This window comes from Hipposideros armiger, unplaced genomic scaffold (assembly GCF_001890085.2).
Source record: "Hipposideros armiger isolate ML-2016 unplaced genomic scaffold, ASM189008v1 scaffold_10, whole genome shotgun sequence".
NCBI classification, from domain to species: Eukaryota; Metazoa; Chordata; class Mammalia; order Chiroptera; family Hipposideridae; genus Hipposideros; species Hipposideros armiger.
In genome coordinates, this window is record NW_017731360.1 from 5,760,089 (window position 1) to 5,786,148 (window position 26,060).

General features: G+C 48.5%; 1 protein-coding gene and 1 long non-coding RNA gene across 11 annotated transcripts in view; one reads left to right on the forward strand and one right to left on the reverse strand.

Annotated features, from left to right (window-relative positions):
* Nucleotides 1-23: 23 nt before the first annotated feature.
* LOC109392060 (uncharacterized) lies at nucleotides 24-21,346 on the forward strand. Of its 5 annotated transcripts, none has more exons than XR_002125990.1 (6): nucleotides 24-270; nucleotides 408-552; nucleotides 3,114-3,395; nucleotides 4,681-4,819; nucleotides 6,366-6,503; nucleotides 21,263-21,346. It is a non-coding gene; the product is annotated as an uncharacterized LOC109392060 (long non-coding RNA). The 5 variants fall into 5 exon arrangements; XR_002125986.1 differs by lacking the exon at nucleotides 21,263-21,346 and adding an exon at nucleotides 15,506-16,028; XR_002125991.1 differs by lacking the exon at nucleotides 21,263-21,346 and adding an exon at nucleotides 8,536-8,572.
* The window catches only part of AZIN2 (antizyme inhibitor 2), a 30,369-nt gene continuing 25,536 nt past the window's right edge, over nucleotides 21,228-26,060 (reverse strand). For 5 of the 6 annotated variants that reach the window (XM_019660106.1, XM_019660113.1, XM_019660123.1 and 2 more), the window contains 2 exons: nucleotides 24,749-24,969; nucleotides 21,228-21,721 (listed from right to left, as the gene is read on the reverse strand). In XM_019660106.1, the coding sequence (XP_019515651.1) occupies nucleotides 21,583-21,721; nucleotides 24,749-24,969 (360 nt within the window). In that variant the 3' untranslated portion in view covers nucleotides 21,228-21,582. The remainder of the gene's footprint in view (nucleotides 21,722-24,748; nucleotides 24,970-26,060) is intronic. The other variant, XM_019660144.1, reaches the window with a different exon arrangement.

A 26,060-nucleotide genomic window follows, 5' to 3' on the forward strand; every position in this document is an offset into this window, starting at 1 on the left:
CTTGTGGATTCTGGTGTCTCCTCCCACCCCCTGGGAACCTGGAGCCTGAGCAGGAGAAAGGGAGTGGCTAGGTCCCCCAGAGCACCAGGCACCGAGAGCTGGGTGCCTTCTTCCATCCATCTCCCCAAAGAGAAGGGGGAATTGGCCTGGACCCCAACGGCGCCTGCCCACACCTGGTACCTTCCTTGCTGGCAAGAGAGTCCAGAGCTGGCACCAGCCACAGTGGGGACAAAGCCACCCGGCAGCTACTGAAGCCACAGGGAGCTGAAGGTAAGTGAGGGCAACAGGAATGATGGCCCAAAGAGGTCCCCTGGTTCCGTGGCAATAGACAGCTTGGTGACCTGGTTTGGGGGTTTTGAAATCTCTTTTTCTCAGAGAAGGGGATTTTGCCCCCTCACTCCCTGTAGGCTGAGCCCCTGGGCGTGCTTCCTCTGCTCACTGCAAACCCCAGGCCGAAGCCCCTCCCTGACCATACTGCCAGATCTACAAACCAGGAACGCGGTCCTGGGTCCCAGCAGCTCTCTTCCTGCCACTGGGATAAGGGAGATGCAGGTAAGGGCTCCCGGAGGTCCCAGAAAAAGCAGAGACTGGCTAGAGGTGTGTACATCTCACAGGAGTGGGGCTGTGGGTCGAGACCTGAACGAACCTTCTTAAACCTGTGTGGGCCCTGGCTCCATCCCTGACTCACTGATGACCTTAGACAGCTCCCTTCAGCTCCACCTTATGGGTGTCTCTTCCTCGTTGGTTTTAGCAAGAGAGATGGGTGGCCCTGGGCTATGGGGTAACCTCTGGTTCTAAGGTTCTTGACTGAGGCTGCCTCTTGGAATTTGCCCAACAACACCCACCGCCTTCACCCTCCCTCTTTTTCTGTCACACTCCTGAAATGCCCTCCTCCATCCCTTCCATTCTTCCATCAAAACTTATCCTTTTGTGTTCCTCAGGGTAACTGGCTTATGATTTGAGATGCTGCCCCCTTCCCTACTTATGCACATTTATAATAAGAGCCACTCCAGAAGAGTGGCTAGTGGTGGGATTTCAGGCACCACACCAAGCAGGTGGGGGAAAGGTTGTAGCGGGGATAAGGAGGGAGAGGGGACTCCTTATGACTCCATGCAGGCAGCACAACAGCAGCTGTCACTGGGTGGGCACAGACCTGGCTAGAAATGACGGTGCCCTCCATGTGTTGAGCCAATCCAAGTTCTACTCTTGGCCCAGCCTTCAGCTCTCACTCCTCACCAACACCTGGATACAGGCCAATGGCAACACAACACAGCCTTTATGTTTCCACGGGCTTCTTGTGAAGGCGGAAAAGACTGTGCGTATAATGCTAGAATCAGGGCATTCGAGAATACAGGATCCCTCATTTGCAACGATATAGATGGACCTAGAGACTATTATGTTAAGTGAAATAAGTCAGTTGGAGAAAGACAAATACCATATGATCTCACTTATACATGGAATCTATAGAATTGAATAAATGAGCAAAGTAAACCGAAATAGTCTCAAAGATATAGAGGAAAAACTGAGGGTTGCTAGATGGGAGGGGGGTGGGGATGAGGGAGAAGGGGAAGGGATTAGACAGCATAAACTGGTAACTACAATATTGCCACAGGAATATGAAGGACAGTTTGAGGAATATAATCAATAATGATGTAAAGATTTTGTAGGGTGTCAGATGGGCACATGTCTTCTTAGGGAGACCATTTCATGGATATTGTAGATGCCTGACCACTGCACTGTACACCTGAAGTGGAATAATATTGTATGTCAAATATATATATATATATATATATATAGTCACAGGATATGGAGTATAGTATAAGGAATAGAGTCAATAGAATTGCAGTAGATATATACAGTGTCAGAGGGGCAATAGATTGGGGAAGGGGGTTATGTATTGTGAGGAGTGAAATGTACAACTATTACATTGTTCTGTACACCTGAAACTAATAAAAAAGAAAGAAAGAAAGAAAGAAAGAAAGAAAGAAGAAGGAAGGAAGGAAGGAAGGAAGGAAGGAAGGAAGGAAGGAAGGAAGGAAGGAAAGAAAGAAAGAAGAAAGAAAGGAAGAAAGAAAGAAAGAAAACAGGAAAAAAAAAGAATATAGGATCCCAAACGGAGAGTATTAAGCATATTTTTGTCCTTAACATCTCCGCTTTTGTATACCCATTCGCTGCCTAGAATGCCCATGCCCTCCTCTTTCTTCCAGTTGAAGTCGTCCTCATCCTTCACGTCCCACTCAAGGCAAAGCTGTCCCAGCCAACTCAGTGCTCTGGGCCCCTGCAGCACGCTGGGTCTCCCGCTACCACTAGACCATGAGAATTCTGAAGCAGGGATCATGGCTCCCAGCTCTGCCCACTGGGTACAGAGAGAGTCTCAGAAAATGTCGGCTGGCTGGAGGCAGTGTCAAAGCTGGAAGCATGAAACCCCCTCATCTCCAGGTTGGGAGGGGTCTTACAGACCAGAGACAGCTCCTTCCTAAAGATGCTCAGATGGGAAGCTGAGCCCCCTGGGTGACCACCCCCAGCTATTATAGATTCTACACAGGGAGAACTAGGGAGCCAGAAAAGACTAGGAACATTATTTGTTTGCCTTTTCAAAAAAATTATAAAACAACTTAGGCTCATTGTAAAAAGTTCAAATAAATGTAAAAATACGGCAGAAAGTCCCCTCAACCAGCCCCAGATGTCAACAGCTGTTAACAGGTTTGGTGCAGGTCCTTTCAGGCATTTTTGCTTATACAGAAACAGAATTTTCTTTTAAAAAAATGTGATCATTTTTCATCTTTTTGTGTTTTCTGTGGAATAAATTCCTACAAATGGAAGTATTGATTGAAAGGCTTGTTCAGGTAAAATGTGTTGCTTTCTTATAACATGCTCATTATAGAAAATTTGGAAAATTCAGTCAAGACACACAAAGTAAACATCACCCATCAGCCACCATTCAGAGATAACCACTGATAGCGTTTTGGTGATAGGGTTCATAGTCTTTTTTCCCATATGTTTATTTACAAAAATCAGAACACAGTCTCCTATCATTCTGTAGCCTATTTTGGGTTTTTTTGGAGGGCGTTCTGCCACTTAATAACAGATCGTGCATTTTCCCCTGTTGTTAGTCTCCCACAGCATCAGTGTAATACGATAAGGGATGTTTGACCTTGGGCCCACCTGGAAGCCTGCTTTTCCTGACCCCATTCTGAGCAGGGAGCCTGCTGCAACAGTTGGCCCACCCGTTGCTCCAGGGTGTGACCTTGGTCTGCCCCCTCCGTCTCAGAAAGAGAATGCCCAGAAAGGCCTTGAGCACCTGCTACCTCCATCACTCCTGAGCTGAGGCCCCAACACCCCACTGATGGGCACACAGCCCCCCTGTAACCTCTCCGCTGATGCTCACCGGTGCAGTAAGTAGACACCTGACCCTTTCCTCTGCTACCTTTCTGGACCCTGGGCTCCTTTGATCCTGCTGCCAACCTAAGACCTAGAATGAGAGGGAGGTGGGGGATTGGGTGGCCCTGACCTTGAAGTGGTGGAGGGCTTCTGGACTCAGATTAGTGGGGCAGGCAAGTGCCACTTGCCCTTGTGCTTCAGCCAGCTTTCCCTCATACTGATGGGACTGAGGAAGGAAAGTGGGGGGGGGGCAGATATGTACCAGGAGTGGCAGGGAAGGGGCCTGAGCTACTTGAAAGTTTTCTGGTTCCCAAAGCAAATACCCAACTTCTCAGCCCAATCAGGTGCTCTGTCCCAGGAATTTACTAGTCAAATAGTGTGGAATTAAGTGTAATGTTGAGCAAGACCCTTCACTCTGGTGTGTGTCGGGGGCGGGGGAGGGTATCACAATCTCCTCACCAAAATACCACGTGGTTCTAACCTTCCCAGCTCTGGTATTGTAACCCAATTTGAACCCATGTTTTCAAATGCTCTCTTTTCTCTGAAAGTCCCTGAACACTATGATTTGTTGAATTAAATTGTGCACCATAATTCATAAATAAGGCCTTGTTTGAGGCATTATTAACGTAATTATTATTGTTCGCTATCATTTCATTTAATCCTCACAACAAGCCTGAGAAGGACGTGCCACTTTTACCCATTTTACAGATGAGAACACTTAAGCACGGAGAGTTAAGAGGAGTTTCCAATTAAGTGGTAGAGCTCAGGCTGGAACCCAGTGCTGTGACCCCCAAAGCCACGCTCCTTATTATCCTCCCATCCCCGTTCCACTCTGTGATGTGTGCAGGGTTCATTCTTCCCTTGCTACAGTTGAAGAAATGGAAGTCAGAGAAGGGAGGTGGATTCCCCAAGGTCACACAAGGTCACATGGCAGAGCACTGGCTAGTTTTCAGAGGGAAGCTGGTGAACCAGGAACAGCCCTTGGGCCGACGTCAAGTGCCCAGAACTGAACAGGGGTAGGGCGGTCAAGTGGGAAAGGCTGTGTTTGTTCAACCCAGCCTGGGTCCACCCTCCCCCAGCTCAGTCCAGTGAAGTGTTGACTTTGGGCAAGTCCCATAGGAAGAAAAGGTGACATTACCTGTAGGGTAGGGGACCCCCCCTTCTTCTCCACTCTCCTCCAAGACAGCCCTACTGTGCTCTCCACTCCCTTACTCTCTCATTCAATCACTTATCCACAAGTTCCTACTGAGTGCCTACCATCGACTAGCGCTAAGATAAGCAATGACACATGCACCCCAGGTGTCTATCAAGGAGCTGACAATACCCAGGCAATCACAGCACATGTGCTGCAGGCTAGGCGAGGACAAGAGGGGAACCACAGGAACTCAGAGAAGAGGGGCCTTCTGGAGGAGGTGCTGCCGAAGCTGAGACCTGTAGGGTGAGTAAGAACTGGGCACAGTGTTTCAGGGAGAGGGAACAGCATTTGCAAGGAATAGGAGGCCAGAAATGAAGTCATGTGGCTGAGGGTTGAATGTGAGGCAGGGAGGCAGCGTGATGAAGCTGGAAAGCAGGACCAGGTCATGCCATGCTGTGGGCCATCTGAGGGCAATGGGGAGCTATGACAAGGTTTTAGGCAGGGAAGGGGTACGGTCATTTTGGATGGGACAGAGCAAAGCTGGAGGCAGGGAGTCTAGAGAGAAGCCTGAAGGGCTGATAAGGCTAAAAGCATGGGGTGAGGTGAAAGGAGAAGTGAAAGGGCAGAAGTGAGGAGCCAGGGAAGTCTTCTAGGAGCACTGGGGGCTGTTCCAGAGCTCTGTCACTTAGCCTTGCTCCCCTGTTTCAGAGAGGACAGGCACAGCAGGCTGGCAGTTCTGTGGAACAGACTCAGAACCCCCATTTTGTTCCTAGCGCCAGAAGAACCCTTAGTATTTGATTTTTGTCATCTTCCACACCAGTTTCCCTGGGTAAACATGTTTGGTGGCAGGGGGCCCATTAGCTGTGCAGCATCCCATCCAACAACTGGGCGATAAAGATGAGGAGGTTTTTCCTTCTATGGGTCCTTTTGTGGCCCCACTGGTCCCAGCTCTGTCCTCTGGGCCTCCTGGACAATACTGGCTTCCTTACCATAGCACAGCCCTTTACAGGTTCCTCTGTAGATTCCTGCACAAAGGACACCTTCCCATTCTTCAGGTGAATAAACCGAGAGAGTAGTACTAGATTTTTCTGCTACCTATGTACCTTAGCGGACACAGGAAAAGGGGAGTCGGCTTGGGTTTGAATCTTGGCCTTGACCACTTACCAGCCGGGCGATCTTAGGCAAGACAATTTGCCTCACCAGCCTGTTTTCCCATCTAGAAGATAAAAACAATAATATATACCCTTGCAGAGTTGCTGTGAGGACCAGACGAGTCAAACTAATCATAGTACCTAATGACAGCTAGAAATTATTGAGTGACTGTCATGTGCCAGGTGTTGTCTTACTGGGCTGGGCCACATGCCTGATCAGGTGAGTGTTCAGGACATGCTTGTTGGGAAGCACGTGGACAGCGTGAAGCCTGGCAGCATGCAGACCTGGTTTCAAATCCTGCCTATGCCCCTTACTCACGTTTTAGCCTCAGACAAGCCAGCCACTGTACCTCAGCTTCTACATCTGATACACGGTAATAGCAGAGGCAGCCTGCCAAGTTGGATAAGACAAGGCATGTAAAGCACCTGGTACTATTAGTATCACTTGTCTTCCATGTACCAAGCACCTTCTAAGTGCCAAATACTGAGGGAAGGGGAGGAGAACTATTGAACACTTGCCCAAGGTCACTCAATTTTTGCCTCCAAACATGTTCTTGCCCTGCACCATGTCCCCATGCCCCCTCTAGACCTGGGACCCCCATGTTGTGTGGGCCATGGTTGCTGAGGGCAGGGGCACAACCTGCCCCAGGGAAGCAGTCCACTCCCCCTGCCCTGACACCTCTCCATTCCTTCACCAGACAGGGGTGGCTTGCAGGCTACAGTGATAATCATTCCAGTTCTGCTCTCCTTGTCCACCCTGCTGGTTGTCAGCTGCATCTTATGGAAAACATGCCGCTGGTGGTCTCGGGTCATCTACCCCACCCTGCAGTCCCCAGGTAAGCCACCCAAGGACCACAAGGACAGAGAGTTCAATTTCTGTTTTACTCTTAGTGTCCTCGTGCGCAACGCTTGGGAAAAGCCCTGTCGCATCCGTATTGCCCAAAGGTGTGACATGTAACTCTTAAGTCAAAGGAGAAACTCTCCTTACTCTCTTGAGGCAACAAGGGATGGTGTGCTGAGCTGCATAAAGCCTCGCAGAGGCTATAACCATGTTATGTGACCTCAGAGTCTTCTATTCCGTAGTCCACGTTCTGTTGGATGTTAACTCATCAACCCCTTGGGTCAAGGAAGCCCATTCTGCAGCCCCTATAACTGTGGCCCTGAGTGACTATGGACCAAGGCTACCCTTGGACACACACTGTCGTCCACACTTCCCTGGGACCACCCCCTCCAGCCTGGTGGAGCCTCCACAGGGAACCTCACTAAGAAGCAAGATATCCACCTCCAGGGACTGGATGAGAGCACTCCTGGCTTCACCCCAGCTGGGGCGTGGCTTACGAGTATCACATTACTCAGGACTTGCAGTCCTTAGAGTTTTCCACTTCTCATGCATTAAACACTCCCATTGCCTGCACTTTCCTGAGGTCATGGAGTTTCAGCTTATCACATGTTCTTGTGGGGGAACATATCCCTAAAGCCCCTGATAGGCAAAGCTTGGCTGGCATGGAAACTGCCAGGGCCCTGGACCCCTGCCCAGCCTGGAGCCCCCTTTCTCCATCATCTACTGCCTGAGCTCTGGGATTCAGACGGGCAACGAAATGAAGCAGTGAGTCTCACACAGCTAATACAAAAGCCCAGAATTTTCACCACTGCCCTAAGATCTCAGGACCTCTGCTCTGTCTGCCAGCCACAGGCTAACAACTTCTTCCACCCATCCAATGATACCGAAGTGTGTACCATGTGCCAGGCATGCCAGGTGCTGGGTTTATAACAACAAATGAGACCCATACTAGCAATCTAGTGGCTGGAACAGAACAATGACAGAGTATGAGAAGCACTTGGGTGGGGTACAGGAGTCTGTGCAGCATAAAGGAGAGTCCACTAAACAGCCAGGAGAGGATGGTTAAGGAAAGCTTCCAAGAAGTGGCTTCTAAACCGAGACCTGAAGGATGACTAGGAATTTGCTGGAAGCAAGGTGGGAGAGACAGTCCAGTCAGAGGGAACATTAAGAGCAGTGTACGGGTTGGCAAACTTCCTGGTTTTATAAAGTTTTATTGAAACACAGTCATGGTGATACATAGTGATGTCAATACATAAATACATACATTCACTTATGTATTGTCTCTGACTGCTTTCACTCTACACAGCAGAGTGAAACAGTTGTGACAGAAACGCTAGGGCTTGCAAAGCATAAAATACTACCTGGCCCTTGACAGGAAAAGTTTGCTGACTCCTAGAGGTCGAGAGCTTATGCTGCCTTTTAGGGACACAGTGGCTAGGGGGTAGGGGCAGGAAATGTGCACTAGGCAGTGCACAATGAGTCCTTCTCCCCTAGCCATAGTGGATTGATCCAGGAGTAGACACACCTGGTTTAAACTGACCTAATCAGATTCTCTCTTCCTAGTAATTTGAAGTGTGGAACGAAAGACCCAGAAATGGAGCCAAGTCACATTAGTGTCTGTGAACCTCTCCTGCTGAGCCCCCAGTCTGGTTAATCAACAATTCCTTTGATTCAGAAGACCCTTACAATCAATCCCCTGAATTTCTAATTTTCTTTTTTTTTTCAAAGTGCTAAGCAAGTACAGAGAGATGCAATATCAATAGATTCAAAGATGCAGTATTTTTTAAATTTTAGCTGAGTCATCCAGCCACCTGTTGGCAGCTCAGCAGCAGCTCAGCTCCGGCTGGGCATCGAACTGCTGTTGCTCAGAGTTCAAACTCTTGAGCGAGCTCTTAACCAACTGAGCCACTCGGCTGGCCCTAGGACTCAGTATTTTTTTAAAAAAAGATTTTTATTGGGGAATTGGGGGGATGGGAACAGCACTGGGGAATTGGGGAAGGGGGACAGACAAGTTGCTGTCGTTTTAGTCTTCAGTCTAGTTGTGGAGGACGTTGCTTCACTGGCCCAAGTTGGCACCATCATTGCGCTCTTCCCGGGCGAGGCAGATCAGTCGCCTGCTTCTGGACGGCCGCTCACGCCAGCTGCTGGCTACATACGGTAGCCCATGGCAACCCACTGCCACAGGGGCTGCAGCCTACACCATCGCCGGCGACTAGGACTCAGTATTTTTAAGATGTCAATTATCACCAATTGAATCTGTATATTCAGTGAGATCTCAATCAAAATTCCAGTAAGTTTTATTTTTGTTTTTGTAGTCTGTACCTTCTAAGGAATTAACACATACATGTTAATTGTCAAATGTATGGCTCAAGAATTATATATAGTATTTCCTTATTTCCCTTTTAACACCCGAAGGAGCAGTGCTGATGCCCCTCTTCAATTCCTGGTATTGATAATTTACACCTTCCTCTATTTTTCTTGGTTAACTTTTTTAAAGTCAGTTTCTATTACTTTCGAAAAAAGCTTTAAAATTAAGGGAATGGAGAGATGAAGTAGGCAGTGTATACAGCTTTAGTCAGCGTGGTCCAATATAAGTATAATGTGAACCATATACAGTAATACCTTGGTTTGTGAGCATAATTTGTTCTGGAAACAAACTACTCGTATTACAAGACATGGCTCGTTTACCAAGTTAAAATGTATTAGAAATGTTTGCTCATCTTGCAGAACTCTCATAAACCAAGTTAAATATATACATTAAAATCCAAGTTTGTACTGTATATAATTTTACATTTTCTAGTGACCACATTCTATACAGTAAAAAGAAATGAAATTAATTTTAATAATATATTTTACTTCACCCAACATATACAAAATATTATGATTTCAGTATGTAGTCAATATTTAAAAATTGTTAATGTGATATTGTACATGTTTGTCCTTGAACTATGTCTTTGAAATCTGGGGTGTATTTTATACTTATAGCAAGTCTTAGGTCAGACTAGCCACATTTCAAGTGCTCCATAGTCACATAAGCTGGTGACAAATATAATGGACAGCACAGGTTTAGACCCTCAGGGCTGTGGAGTCCCTGGCTAAAAAGCCATGGCTTCATTCTGGAAAAAAAGATTCAAGCCAAGAAGTAACATGATAAAAATTTTATTTTAGGAGGATCACTTTGACTTCCACTTAAAGAATGAACTGAAGGGCTGGCTGAGTGGCTCAGTTGGTTAAGAGCTCACTCAAGAGTGTGAGCTCTGAGCAACAGGGTCACCAGTTCAACTCACTGCCTGGGCTGAGCTGCCACTGAGCTGCCAACAGGTGACAGGATGGCTCAGCTAAAAAAAAAAAAAAAAAGAATTAACTGAATAGGAGTTGAGACTAGAGTTGGGAGTTCAGTTAGGAGGCATTGAAATAATAAAAATGAGAGATGATGATATGATGATGATGATGAACTTGAGCAGTGGCAGCAGGGATGCTGAGAAGCAGTTGAAGTCAAGATATGTTGAGGTGGGTCCTTCCCTGCGCCTCTGCCGTGTACCTACATGCTACTTCATGGATTGCATGTCTCATTAGCATCGTAAATCTCCACCTAGGGGTGTGTTTTTTACTATGATAATGAAGAGAAGTTAACTATAGGACAGCTCTTTTTTTTTTTTTAAAGATTTTTATTGGGTAATTGGGGGGATGGGAAATTGGGGGAAGGGGAACAGACAAGTTGCTGTCGTTTTTTGTTCTTCAATCTAGTTGTGGAGGACGCTGCTTCACTGGCCCAAGTTGGCACCATCATTGCGCTCTTCCCTGGCGAGGAAGATCAGTCGCCGGCTTCTGGACGGCCGCTCACTGCGGCTGCTGGCCGCTCACGCTGGCTGCTGGCTACATATGGTAGCCCATGGCAACCCACTGCCACAGGGACTGCAGCCTACGCCGTCGCCAGCGACTCACAGGCAGCCCAGCTCCAGGTTGAGCTGTTGTTCAGCATCTTAGCTGTAGAGGGCAGTGTCACTGGCCCTCATATGTGGGATCCGAACCGGGGCCCTCTGGCATCCCAAGCGAGTTCTTAACCATCGCGCCACGCGGTCGGCCCAGGACAGCTCTTTTAACCAATGTGCAAAGGTGAGTTTAGTAATTTTCCCTGGGCTTGCTTATCTCTCCTGCAATTTTGGTTCTATCCACTCATTTTTTCTTATTGGCCAAGGGATGTGACTCAAAGTTGTCCTCCCCAACTGCAGGTCCCGGTTATGCGACTACCCATTACACTCTTTCCCACCTGCACACTTTTTTGCATCTCCTCCCCACCGCCCCATTCCAAATGTCTTCCCCCTTTCTCTCTGGCAACCAAAGAAACAACCTGCCTCCAACTGGTTACTATCTAGGCAAATTACTTCATATTGAAGCCTGTTTCCTAACTTGTAAGTGGAAATAATTTAAATGGTTACTGTGGTTATCATGTGTCAGGTGCTGTTCTAACCTCTCTAAGGATGTTTATTTCATCCTTAGAACAATAGCATAAAGTAGGTACTATTATTGCATTTTACAGACACAGAAACTGTGGCACTGAGTCTTGCGGCAGGAAATATGGGTAGCAGCTGGAAGAACCAGGATTCCAACACAGGCAGGGACGGGTCGGAATCTGTGTCATAACATCCACTTCACAGACTTGTGTGGATTAAGTGATATAATTCGAATGAAGGTCAAGGGCAAGGCACGGCACACAGCAAGTACTCTATTTTAAAATGTCAAACACCTTTGTCTTCAAGTCAAGAACTCGTTCAAAGGCCCTGATTTCCTGCGTGAACTCATCAGGTGTGCCCTCTCCGGTGTGAAAGGGATGGGTGAGGAGGACACCGGAGACAGCCACCCTCGATCCGCACAGTCGTCGGTCCTTTACCCTAGGACGCTCTTGCTAAGTGGAAGCAAGTAGCTTGTGGGCAAGGAGACCACTTCCAGGGTTACTTTAGTCCTTTCTAGCTGTGCAGAGGGCCGGGTCGCCCCCTTTCCACGTCGCTTGCATCCCAGGCTGGCCACTTTCCCGTGAGGTCCCAGTTTTCCACAGGTGTGGAGACTGGGAGCTGCAGCTCCCTCTTTCTACCTATGGTTTCCGCGGTCGTTTCTCGCCGTTTGGTAAAATCAGACCCTTCTCCAGGCCGGCAGAGGGCGCAAGAGCTCGTGGCTCGAAACCTAGGAGTATCTCAGACACGGAAATCAAGCTACCGGAAATCCTCCGCCGTGGAGTCTGAGGGGAGTGATCCGAGGGGTTCCGGTGGTTGGAAGCCCAGTCATCGACGGTCCACGAGGCAGTGGTTAAGAGCGTGGTTTCCACTCCTGACAGTCTCGGGTGTTCAAATGAAAAAACTGAGCTCATAGAGGGAGGAGCTTGCTCATACTCCCTCAGAGCTCTTGCACACAACTCGTCCCAGCAGTGGGACGGCCCCCTGGGGAGTTTTGCTCTGCCTGAGGAGTCCCTGAGGCAAGTCTCACAGAAATATATCCCCAGTCCACCAATGGGGAAAACAAAACCGGGAGACAGACAGAGACTTGCTGGGTAGGGTTGCCAGATTTAGCAAATAAAATTCAGGATACCCAGCTAAAATTGAATTGCAGGTAAACAGCAATGGTTTAGAATAAGTGTATTCCAAATGTTGCATGAGACATAACATTTACTAAAAAATTAGCCATCGTTTATCTGAATTCAGATTTAACTAGGTGTCCTGTATTTTATCTGACAGTCCTAGACCAAAGTCACCCAGCGGAGTGGAAGAGCAGGAAGAGCTACTGAAACATCCTGTATACCTCCCCACCTGTGGCTCACCTGCACTCTTCCTAGGTGTAACCCTGAGGTGGCCTGCAGGGACTACAGCCCACTCATCAGTGGTCTGCCTTCTACAGGATCTAGGCTGCTGTTCAGGAGCTGAGGAGCAGGGGCTAGATATCCACCCCTCAGGATTCAGGGGTACCCCTCATCCTTCAAGACTAGTTTCAAAACACTAAACACTTTGTGCCAAGCACAAACCCAGGCTCCACATGACACTGGCCAGTAGGAGAAACTCCCCGTCTTTTTGGAGTTAACAGATTTGCAGGAAGACAAGTAGAAAACATTATAATACCTTGTGATCAACAGTTCTTTAATATGGGTAAATGCAAGACGCTATGAAAGCTCAGAGAAGCAATACCTAACCAAGGCGTAGAGTAAGACAAAAGGGCAAGATACCCATGCTGAGACCTGAGCAATCCATTCAACAGTTCTTTATTGAACATCTATGTGTAGGGCAGAATCTAGGCACTGGGGACACAGCAGTGAACAAAACAAATGTGTGCTCTTAAGAGCTTAATTCTAAATATTAAAATGTATGTCAGATGGTGGTCTATGGGGAGAAAAAAGTAAGGCTACTAAGGGGATTAAGGAATGTTGGGTTGTGAGTGGGGGAGTTACAGTTTGAAAGAGAGTGGTCAGAAAGGCCTCACTGCGGTGACATTTGAGCAGAGACCTGAGAGGGTGAGAGGGAGAGAGAGATCATGAGGGTGTTTGGGTTTGTAAGGAAATGTGCTTGGCGTGTTAGAGGAACAGAAAGAAGGGAGTGATGTACTAGCTCCATTGTAGCTCTCTAAGGAATTTTTAGTGACACTTTTGACAGTGTGTTTCTTGCCTTCAATATTGTCTCTAGAATATTTAATTTCTGTTAAATGTGACTCCACATAATTAGAGGGGGAGCCACTTCAAATGGTGTTCAGAAAAGGCCTCCCTCAGAAGGTGACATTTATGATGAGACTAAGCCAGCCCTGAAGAAGCTGGAAGAAGAGCTCTTTAGGCAGAGAGAATGGGTAAGGGCAAAGGTCTGGAGGCAGGAAGGAGCTGGATAAATGTGAGGAACTGAGAAGAGGCCTATAGGCTGGAACATGGTGAGAAAAAAGTAGCATGGGGTAAGACTGGAGAGATCAGCAGAGGTCTCAGGCAATTTGACTTTTATTGGCATCACCATGGGAACCAACTGAAGGGTTTTCAGCATGAGACTGACAAGACTGGATTCATGTTTCTTGAAAAGATCCCTCTGACTGCTAGGAGGCTATATGGAATAATTTTGCTGATTGAATTTATTCAGCCTTAGCCGCTCACCGGAGAGGTTCCTGAAAGGGTTTAAAATGGAGCAAAGGGTTGAGTGGGAACTGCCATCCTGTTACCTCCCCTATGGTCCATTTATGGCCGGGAACAATCTGGCTTGGACAGGTAGGATTCCTAGGGGAGGGAAGACCCCCCCCCAAAGAGCCACCATCTCCCTCCTGAGCAGGGATGGACAGAGATGACAACTTGTGTCCCTCGGACCTCCGTCAGGCTCCATGGCCAGGCCCTCCTTAAACAGGCTGTGGGGAAAGGAAGTGCTTGTTACTACCAGCCCACCAGGTCTCTACCCTCTGCCCCTTTTGTTTTTTTGTTTTGTTTTTGTTTTAGTTGAGCCACCCTGCCACCTGTTGTCAGCTCAGCAGCAGCTCAGCTCGGGCTGGGAATCGAACTGCTGTTGCTCAGAGCTCACACTCTTGAGCAAGCTTTTAACCAACTGGGCCACTCGGCTGGCCTCAGCTTTGTTTTTTTTTTTTCCTCTGCCCCTTTTGAATACACTTTCAATCATCTTCTCAAGGGTCCTGTCATGCTTCTGCTCCAGTAGCATATCAGGCTCTGTACTGCCTGCAGAATTCAAACTCCAGGAAGTTATTCAAGGCCCTCTATGAGTGCACTGCACTGGGAGCTCCTTGAGGACTCTCACAAGGGCTCATATGTGCATCACCACGTCTACCACAGGGCACGGCCACAATAGTGTTCAATAGATGCTCAATGAATTATCTTTCAAGATCACTTGTTGAGCACCTAATGATGTGCTAGGCCCGGGGCCGAGTACTTTATACCATTTTCTTATTTAAGGAAGAACCCACTGAGGGAAGTATACGCGTACTTAGCAGCCACATTTTACACATGACTAAACAGACTGACAGGTTAAGTGCGATGTTTATTCGTTTGTCCATTTTGGCATACACTGTTTGAGCACCTACTTTGTTCTAGGTGGTGAGGACATAGCAGTGAAAAAAATAAGGTTCCTGCAGCCAAGGAGCTCACATTCTAGAGGGGCTGACAGATGATACACGGGCAGACATGTTATGGAGTATGTCAAGTGGTAACAGGTGCTGCAATGAAGAAAAGCAGTTAAGGGAGGAGAAACTAGAAAGTGCTGTTTTCTAACGGATGATCAGAGAAGGCCCCACCTAAAGAAAACACTTGAGAATAACCTGAGTGGAGTGAGTGAGCCCCACAGATAAGCTGGGGAGATCATTCCAGAGATGGGACAGTACATGTAGGACCAGCAGGGCCAGTGCTGCCCGGGACTGGTAAGAGGGAAGAGAGGAAGCCAGAGAGGTAGCTGGGTCAGGACTTCACATTTACTTCTTGGTGAAGTGGGAATCATGGGAGTGACAGGATCTGGCTGCTGAGTGGAGTGGACTGGGGAGGGGGAAGAGGCGGGCCAGCCCCTGGGTGAGAGAGGATGGTGGCTTGGTCTGGGGCAGTAGCAGGTTTGTTAACCTCCCAGCGTGAGCGAGCACCCAGGAGGAGCCTCAGGAGCTTCAGGTGGGTTGTGGCGAGGAAGTGTTGGGAGGAGGATATCCCTTAGGTGAGGTCCCAGGCCAGGGTGGGTCTGTGAGAGGCCAACAAGAAAGTGACTCCTGGGGCAGCCAGAGTGGTGTGAGGGCTCCCTGTCAGTGGATTGCTTAGGGAGACGCTCAAAGCAGGCAACTGTCAGTGCAGTCAGGAATCCAGGAGACCTCTGGTCCGATTCCCCTGTACTGAACGGAAGCTCACTAACATTCTCCACGTTTAATGCTTTTTTTCTTTCTCTTTGGAAATAATGAACAAAAATAACTGAAAAGAAATGATCGTGTGTTATTCTCAAGTAAGTCACATCAAGTGCTGTGTATGTCGTTCTCAGAAAAGTAAATTTCACATTCTTGCAGCAAATGGAACATGAAACACTTGAAAGGCTCCAGTGAGAAATCTGTTCAAACTCTGTGCCAGCTGCTGTCACTTTAAGAGCCACAGAGGGCTCTCCCCAGTGAACCTGCCTCGGACAAGGTACTGAGTTACACCTGGATCTCACTGCAGCCAGCTGTCTCAGCAGGGCACCTGCCGCTTTTGGAAGGAGGTGCTGGGTTCCAGCAGAAAAGCCTGTGTCTGCCCCCCCCCCCGCAAAAGCATGAGTGGGTCCAGATCTACAATACTTGGGCACCAAAACAGAAGTCTCAGAAATAGTCTTATAAACAGAGGGCTGAACCCAGTATGGTAATATGTAAAACATGGCTTTGGATGAAGAGCAAAGGAACAGTAGAATAACTTCTTGATTGTTCTCTGGGTCTCTTGGGGTCCTGAGCTTTCAGCCTATTTATTGTCAAAGTATCAAAATATAGGCCCAGGGCCGGCTGAGTGGCTCAGTTGGTTAAGTGCTCGCTTGGGAGCGCCAGCTCTGAGCAGCAGGGTAGCGGTTCGGATACCACATTAAGGGCCAGTGATGCAGCACCCTCTACAGCTAAATTGATGAACAACAGCTCGACCTGGAGCTGGGCTGCTGTGAGTCACCGGCGATGGCGTAAGCTGCAGCAGGGCTGCAGTGGGCTGCCATGAGCTACATGAGTGGCTGGCAGCCAGCGAGAGCTGCTGGGAGTCAGCGAGAGCTGCTGTGAGCCGCAGTGAGTGGCCGACCAATGACCAGCGACCGATTGCCTCACCTGGGAAGAGCGCAACGATAATACCAACATGGGCCAGTGAAACAACGTCTTCCACAACTAGACTGAAGAACAAAACAGCAATTTGTCTACCTGTCTGTTCCCTTTCCTTGATTCCCCAACACTGTTCCCCTTCCCCAACTCCCCAATAAAAAAAAAAACATATATATATATATATATATAGGCCCAGCCTGGAAAAGGGTGACACCTCTGCTTTTGGCAAGCACCTAATTTACTCAGAACACACTTCCTCATAAGAAGATCTCAAAGCCATGTGCATGACCCAGGACTGGCTGAGATACTGAAACAGAATGGTCAAGTGTGATATTGTGATTTATATTAAGAAATACATTTTTGGTCTTCATCCCCATTCCTGGTGTAGAGCTCCTAAAATCCTTGGAATTTTCTAAGTGATGAGAGTGACAAAGGTGTCTTTTGTTATGTCCCACCCTTCAGGGAGGGGAGAGGGGCTTGAGATGAAGTTCAATCACCAATGGCCGATGATTCAATCAATCATGCCTATGTAATGAAGCCTCCATAAGAACCCAAAGGACAAGTTCAGAGAGCTTCTGGGTTGGTGAACACATGGAAGTGCCGGGAGAGTAGTGTGCTAGGGGAGAGAATGGAAGCTCCTCGCCATTTCTCCATTCCTCCTTGCCCTGTGCATCTCTGCCATCTGGTTGTTCCTGAGTTATATCTTTTTTTAATAAACTGGTAATCTAGTAAATAAAATGTTTCTCTGAGTTCTGTGAGCCCCTCTAGCAAATTAATTGAACCCAAGAAAGTGGCTGTTAGAACCTCTAACCTATAGCCAGTTGGTCAGAAGCACAGGTGACAACCTAGACTTAGCAATTGGCCCCTGAAGTAGAGGGTGGAGGACTGAGCCCTTAACCTGTGGGATCTGAAGCTATCTCCAAGTAGATAGTGTCAGAATTGAGTTGAATTGTAGGACACCTAGCTGGTGTTGGAGAATTGCTTGGTGGTGTGGAAAAAATACACATACCAGGCTTACCCAGAAAGAAGCTCAAGTGAATGTATAAAAAATCAAAATGAGGGGCCAGCCGAGTGGCATGTTGGTTAAGAGCTGGCTTGGGACGCCAGCTCTGAGCAGCAGGGCCCCGGTTCAGATCTCACATGAGGGCCAGTGACACTGCCCTCTACAGCTAAGATGGTGAGCAGCAGCTCGACCTGGAGCTGGGTTGCTATTAGTCACCAGCGACGGCGTAGGCTGCAGCCCCTGCTGCAGTGAGCTGCCATAAGCTACAATGTGTGGCCAGCAGCCAGTGTGAGTGGCCGGCAGCTAGTGTGAGCGGCCCGCAGCTGGACTGAGCTGCCAAGAGCTGCTGTGAGCGGCCGTCCAGAGGCCGGTGACTGATCTGCCTCATACGGGAACAGCGCAATGATAATACCAACATGGGCCAGTGAAGCCACATCCTCCACAACTAGACTGAAGAACCAAAGGACAGCAACTTGTCTGTTCCCCTTCCCCCGATTCCCCAGCGCTATTCCCCTCCCCCAATGCCTCAATAAAATCTTTAAAAAAAAAAAAAAGAAAATACCCAATGTGAACAGCAAAAAGAAAAAAGAATCCAAAAAAATGAGGATAGTATTAGATACCTCTGGGACAACATGAAGTGTAAAAACATTCACATCATAGGAGTACCAGAAGGAGAAGAGAGAAAGCAAAGGATTGAGAACCTATTTGAAGAAATAATGACTGAAAACTTTCTTAACCTGGCAAAGGAAAGACACAAAAGCCCAGACAGCACAGAGAGTCCCAAACAAGATGAACCCAAACAGGCCCACGCCAAGACACATCATAATTAAAATGACAAAGGTTAAAGACAAAGAGAGAATCCTAAAAGCAGCAAGAAAAAGGCAGCTGGTAACTTACAAGGGAGCCCCCATAAGATTGTCAGCTGATTTCTCAACAGAAACTTTGCAGGCCAGAAGGGATTGGCACAAAATATTCAATGTGATGAAAAGCAAGGACCTACAACCAAGACTATTCTACCCAGCAAGGCTATCATCTAAAATTAAAGGACAAATAATGAGCTTCCCAGACAAGAAAAAACTAAAGGAGTTCATCACCACCAAATCAATATTACAAAGAATGTTAGAGGGTCTTCTTCAAGACAGGAAAAAAAAAAGATCAAAATTATGAATAATAAAATGGCAATACCTACCGTGTTTCCCCGAAAATAAGACCTCGCCGGAGAATAAGTCATAGCATGATTCCTCCAGGATATGGAGGGCACACACCCCTCACATAAGGGTTTTATGACCTGTTTCAGGGAGAAGGGTGCCTTTTCCATAAACTCCTTCAGCTTAAAATATTTAGTATGCCAAGGTGCCATATTTTGTCACCTAAAATCAAGCTATGGCTTATTTTCCGGCTAGGTCTTATTTTGGGGGAAACAGGGCACATATCTATCAACAATTACTTTCAATGTAAATAGATTAAATGCTCCAATCAAAGACATAGGAGGGGGCCGGCCAAGTGGCTCAGTTGGTTAAGAATGCGAGCTCTGAGCAACAGGGTCACTGGTTCGATTCCCACATGGGCCAGTGAGCTGTGTCTGAGCTGAGTTTTCACTGAGCTGCCAACGGGCGGCCAGATGGCTCAGCTGGTGAGAGCACATGCTCCTAACAACAAGGTTGCCAGTTCAACTCCCGCATGGGATGGTGGGCTATGCCCACCCACAACTAAGATTGAACACGGCAGCTTGAACTGAGTGGCCACGAGCTGCCAACGGGTGGCCAGATGGTGACTGGACTTGGGAGCTGAGCTAGCTGCTCCCTCCACAACTAAGAATAAAGGACAACAACTTCTCTGTTTTCCTTCCTGAATTCCCCAATAAAATCTTTGAAACAAAATAAACAAACAAACGAACAAACAAAAAAACAGGACTGAATGGATAAGAAAACAAAACCTTTACATATGCTGCCTACAAGAGAATCACTTCAGATTGAAAGATACACACAGGCAGAAAGTAAAGAGATGAAAAATATATTCATGAAAATGGAAACAAACAAAGAAAAAGCTGTAGTAGCTATACTTATACCAGACAAAACAGACTTTAAAACAGGCTATAACAAGAGACAAAGAAGGACCCAGTAATCTCACTTCAGGTATTTATCAAAAGAAACCCAAAATGCTACTTTGAGGGGACATGTGCACCCATATGTTCATTGCAGCATTGTTTACAATGGCCAAGATGTGGAGGCAGCCTGGGTGTCCATTGATGAAAGAGTGGATAAAGAGGAGGTGGTACATTTATACAGTGGAATAGTGCTCAGTCATGGAAGGGAATGGGTTCTTGTCTTCTGTGCAGCATGGTTGGACCTGGAGGGTGGCTGTGCTGAGTGGAATATGTCAGATAGATAAAGACAGATGCAATGTGGTTTTGTTTATATGTGGAACCTAAAGAACAAAATAAACAAACAAATCAGAAACAAACTCATAGATACAGAGAACATTTTGATGGTTGCCAGATGGGAGAGTATGTGGGAGTGTAGGTGATAAAAGGGGAAGGGATTAAGAATGTACAAATTGGTAGTTACAAAGTAGTCTTAGGGATGTAAAGTACAGCATAGGGAATATAGTCAATAACATGTTAAGAGCTACATATAGTGCCAGGTGGGTACTAGACTAGTCAAGGTAATTACTTCTTAAATTATATAAATGTCTAACCACTATGCTGTACCCCTGAAATGAATATAAAATAATATTGAATGTCAACAGTAATTGAAAAATTAAAAAGGGAGGGGAAAGGTGAAGGGCAATAAGTGGTCCAAATTTCCAGATATAAAACTAATAAGTCATGGGGATATAATGTACAGTACGGGGAATATAGTCAATAATATTGTAATAGCACAGTACAGTGTCAAATGGTTGCTGGACTTATCAGGGTGATCACTCCTTTAGGTCTATAAATGTTGAATAATTATTGTGTACACTTGAAACTAACATTGTATGTTAGGTACAGTTTAATAAAAACATTTTAAAAAATTAAAATGAAATATCCAGAATAGGCAAATCCATAGAGATGGAAAGTAGATTAGTGGCTGTCAGGGAGATGGAGAGTAATTGTTGATGGGTACAAGGTTTCTTTTTGAGACGATGAACAATTTCTAGAATTAGACAGTGGTGATGCTTGTATAAACTATGACTATACTAAAAACCACCGAATGCTACACTTCGAAAGGGTGAGTTTTAAGGAATTATATGTCAATTTTTTTAATGACAGAAGAAAAATCTTTTGGGTCACCCATAGCCCCTGGGGAACTAGAAAATCTGAACTCTTTTGCTAAATAGGTGTGTAGCCTGGGACCCTGGCAGTATGAAGGAGCCTTTGTAGTGACAAAGACCCCAAGTCTGAGGAGACAGCAACATGAGGGCCCTTGTATTGGATGTGGCAATACGTTATGGCCAACTCTGTTCTAGGGGTTACTGTCTCAACAAGCAAAACCAACCCCCCCCCATATTGGCACAACTCATTGCCTTGTAGGCCTGCAAGGTGTGAGACTGCAGCGTCCCCTCAAAACCTCCCCGACACCCATCCCTTTGCTCATTATCTCTGGTATGAATTTCCAAAGCTGTGTCAAATATTCAATTGCCCCCACTGTGGGTCAGGCCTTCGGCTGGGTGTTAGGTTCACACAGAGGCGCCTCTCAGTCCTGAGCTGCAGCTCCAGGGCTGAGGAGAGGCAGCTTTGATCCCACCTCAACCCCCGACAGCTCACCCTTCCTCATGATGCCAAGCACGGAGGCCTGTGGAGAGGGGTGAGTCAGAGAAGCTGGTGCCAGTAGGAGACGCCCACCCTACAGCCAGGTCAGGACTGAGGCAGAGGCTGTGGGGTCCTCCGTGTAGGGAGGGAAGTCTCCCCCAGCTGAGCCCAGGCCGTTCTGTGAATTGAACTGCCGGATTCTACTGGAGTATTAAAAAATAAAAATAAAAAACCTAAATATTTATTTGCTTCATATTTACAGAGGTGTGAAGGAGACCACAGGAGACCCCAAGAACACCCCACACCTGGCTGACCAGGCCCTTTGCGCTGCAGAGGAGGCGGACACAGTTGGAAGGGACAGGATTTATGTTGCATACTTGAACTACAGCAAGTGTAAAACTGGTCCTATTTACAGGGCAGAAACACTACAGGTGGGGCAAGGGGGGTGGGGGCGGCAGGGCAAGCACCGGAGTCCTGGCAGAGGGTGCCCTGCTTGCCGCCTGCCCCACCTCTCCAAGAGGCATCTGTGAGTCCCCGCTGGGGTTCTCCCAGGCGGTGGGGGAGGGGGGCCACGGGTCCCGCTCACATGATGCTCGCTGGGGTGAAGACAGGGCCCACGCACAAAGTGTCTGTGATCTCCCAGCCACAGGACAGAGGCTTGCATACGCCCTCAGCATCCTCATCCGCTTCTGCAGGCAGCAGCTTCTCTCGCAGCGTTTCCCTGCAGGTGAGAAGGGGGGCACTAGAGGCAAGGCCGCGGAGCCCGCAGGCTGGGGACCCCCGATGCCCCTCCACCAGAAGACCTGGCCCCATTGGGCAGAAGGTTCTCACCTAAGCCCCAGAGCCCAGCTGAGGGTAGGGGCAGGGAAGGCCTGCTGACCCCTCTTCCCCTACCCTCATAGTTCATCCCCACAACAAGGAAAGGAACCCACGTTTATTGAGCACTTACTACATGCCAGACATTGTGCCAGGCACTTTACTTACATTATCTAACTGTATCCTCCCCCAAAACCCTGTAAGGGCAGCATTATCATCCCCATTTTACCAAGGAGGAAACTGAAATTCAGAGAGAGGTGACCTGCCCAAGGTCACATCTCTAGAAGGTGGTAGAACTAGGATTCAAGCCAACTCTCTCACTCCCACATTCTTCATGCACCAGGCTTGGAACTTGAAAAAGAATCATCCCCTGCCCCACTCAAAAAACCCCACAAACTGTTTCTCCTCCTACCTACCCATGTTGATACACAGCTCCATCATCTGATCGCCACATGCTAGGACGCTTGTTCCCACACCCAGGCGATCCCTGCCAAGCCCAGCTCCGGAACAGCCTCACAGGTACCCGCTTCTCTCCATCTCCGCTGCCACCACTGTCTCTAGCCAGGAATGCACAGTCTCCCTGATCTGCTCCTGCCTCCTCTAGACATTTCTGGCCCAGGGTCATCCGTCCAACTGGCAAATCCCTGCTCTTGAGTCACCAGCAGCTTCCCTGTGCTCCCAGGCCCTGGAGATCTGGCCCCGGCTGGCCTCCCCCACCACACCCATCCTCACCACCTGGGTGCCATCCATAGCGGCCATCTTTCAGCCTCCCACGCATCCCACCCTGGGTCTGGGCCTCCACCTGCGTCATCAGTCCTTACTAATCCCTCCTTAGCCTTCAGGTGTTGGCTTCAGTAATAGAATCTCAGGGAAGCCTTCGCTGAGTCCCGCGGCACAATGTACTTCTCCTTGATAACAATAAGCGTTCGATACCTACTTCCCTGACATTCCTTAGCTGTAGCCGGGCAGGGACTGTATCTGAGCTGCTCAGTGCCTGGTGCCCCAGCAGCAGGCCAGCACAGAGTAGGCACTTGCTCTGTGGACACTGGGTGAGAGGATGGGGAAAGGGCGTTGGGTTCAGTGTCGAGAGGCCTGGGGGAAGGGGGCATGCCAGCTTGTCCTTTACGTCTGCCGGGATCTGCTTCTCCACAGACCCTCTCTCTTGCACCTACATCCTTCCTTCCCTCCTTTCATATTTCTAGCCCACTCCAGTCTCCCGCCTTCAGGAGGGCCTCCCTCTTTGCTAATGTGTACAATTCAACAACAAATCAGTAGTCAGTATCCTTACACCGATCCCAGTCAGGCAGCTCCCTTCCAGGTGGGAGTTTGTCCAGGCCAAGCACCCTTGGCCTGAGCCTCGGTCTCCTTATCCTTCAAAATCGGTTGGTCCAATTTCTTAAAACCCTTCAATGGCTACCTACTGCCTCCTATGTCCTTCCTGATCCAGTCCTCCCCACATGCCACTCCAGCCAGAGCTACGTGCAGTTCTTTGAATGAACTGGATTCTTTCAAGCCCCCATACCTCTCGGCCCATCCACCCTGCTGTCGCTTGCCTGGCCCTTCTGTGCCTGACTGACTCCTTACCCATCACGCAGTGCCACCCCTCCCCTTGTCGGCTCACCATGCTTTTAGATGCTCCTGTACCCTCCAGGACTGGGCACAGAGCCAGTCTCTAAAGCAGGACATTTTGACGAGGCCCCTGTGATACGGGCAATTTCTTGACATGGCCATTTTAATACATCAGAATGTTTTGTTCCTAGTAATGAGTGCAGCTGATTCCCTGCAATCTCATCCGCCTGTGTCTGCTGGTGATAGAGCCAGGATGGGGTAATGAAATCACCAGGATGTGTGGTGATTGGTTTTTTTACTTTGTTTTTTAGGCCTTGTCAAAATACCCCTGATGTCAAAATGGCTGCATTAGCCTAGCCCACGCCCGTGCAGGGTGTGGAAACAACAAAGGTGTGTGACTGTGATACTGAACCCCATCAGGCCCTCAAACAACCCAACATGCCCCTCAGGACACAGGCTGCACTCACTCCTAAAGGCCCAGCACAAAAGCCCCTTCTAACTGCTCCTGGCCTCCACAGCCTTCTTCCAAAGGGGGGCTCTTCACTGCTGACCAGCTGTGTGAACTCAAGCAAGCGGCCTATTTGTTTGTGATAACACTGATCCCACAGAGTTTTGGGGGTGAGAGGAAATAATCATAAGGCCTTGACAGAAGCGTTCAACAAACTCAACTTTTCCCCCCATCTCACGCACCTTCTTGCCTCCCAGATCCCATCGCTGGCCTGGCGAGGCACGCAGGGCCAGTGCTATGCCCTTGTCCTCCCTTAGTCCACACAGTAGCTAGAGTGGTTTCTAGAATCCAAGTCAGACATTGTGGCTCCCACTCTTCAAGCCAGCCCATGCTTCCCTCTCGCTGCTCAAAGCATTTCACTCAGCCTCCAAGGTCCTTCTCAGATCCAACCCTGCTCCCCCTCCAGCCATGACCAACCTCGCACAGTTTCATGAAGGCAGCATGCTTGCTCCGCGTTCCCTCTGCCTGGAGCCCCCCTCCTGCCTCCTGCTGTCTAACGCCCACTCATTTACCAGGCTTTGACTTCATCCTTCCTTCCTCAGGGGAGTAAGTGGAGCTGGGCCTCAGGGAGGAGTCTAAGCTTCCACAGCCCTCCCCCTCCACCCAGCACTGAAGTATCAGGAGTTCTGTCCGCTTCTCTGTGTCTCTCCCAGGCTCTGAGCTCCTCAAGGGAAGGGAGCTCCGTCTCATTCATGGCCACAGCCAGATGCCAAGCACAGGCCTCACTTGGCATCAGCAGCCTGTCAAATTGGATTACACAGAAGCAGGGTCTCAAAGCTCAGGTCTCCCCCATTGCTTCAGTCAGGCCTGCGCCCTATACCTCCCCCACTCCATTTCCCCTCGGGGCCCCCTTACCAGGCCACCCGGGACATGGCATAGGTGACGCGGCAGGTCTGGGTTCCCCCGAAGAGAGAGCCCATGCCCACAGTGTAGGTGTAGGTGCCCATGTTCTCAAAGACCAGCCAGTCCCCTACATGTAGTTGCGGCAGCCACAGGCCCTCAGCTACGCAGTCACAGCCATCGAGCGCTGGGCCCCACAGGCTGCTGTTGTACAGGGGCTGCTCTATGGATGGTTTCTGCAGGAGAGAGGGATGGCCACAATCAGCTTTCCTGGGCACACTGTGCACAGCCTTAGCACTCCCTCCCTCAAAAGCCTTCCATGGTTCCCACAGCCAATAGGATAAAGACTGGATGGGCCTCCTAGCCTGGCATTCAAGGCCCTCCCACTTCTCTGCATTCATTACCTCTTAAAACTCTGAAGCCACAATGCCTGGTCTTAAATCCAGGCTCCAACCCTTGCTAGCTTGTGTGACCTTGGGCAAGATTCTTAATCCCTCTGTGCCTCCATTTGCTCCTTTGTAAAATGGGAATAATAATAGCACCTACCTCATAGGATTACTGCGAGGCTAAATGAGTATATATAAAGCATTTAGAACAATGCCTAGCACATAGCAAGGGCCCAGTAAGTAGCGCTGTCACTATTATTCTTATTGCTACCACCTCTCTGGTTCAGTCTTCACTAGCTAATTTCCGCTTTGCAGACCCTGGGTATGTCCACACCTCTGCAGCCCTTCCTCCTTCCTCAAACCCAGCTTGTCCCCTGGGCCCAGCCCTGGGGCAGTCTTCCATGAAGACCTCCCAAATCCCTTCACTCCATACCATACCTGGTCACAGGAGCCAGAAGCACACAGGTGAGCTACACCCACCCTCCCTCTGCTCTCAGTCTCCTAAGGAAGACAGGCATCCAACAGACAATCACAGAGTAACCTGGCAGACGTCACAGAGGACCCCCTGGGGTAGACATCATTACTCCCGTTTCAGGGAAACTGAGGCTCTGGGAGGTTAAGTGACCTCCCCAAAGATACAACTACCAATTACATTAAGCACAATTTTTTTCTTAAATGACTGCCAAATCCAGAAAAGAAATCAGCAACACAGATCATACGCAGACAACCAAGATACCAATGCAATTTGTTACAGTATGGGGGAGGGGGTGGATCCTGCCAGGGAGGTCTTGGAGGAGGAGTCATGACTGAAAGAGGGGCATGAGTGAATCATGACGGTGCCCTTCGAGGTCCCTCACCCCACCTTCTGCTGCACTCACTGTGTTCCAGTGATTCTGGTTGCTCTGGGTTCCCCAAGTTGGTTGGCTCTCCTTCCTTCCCCC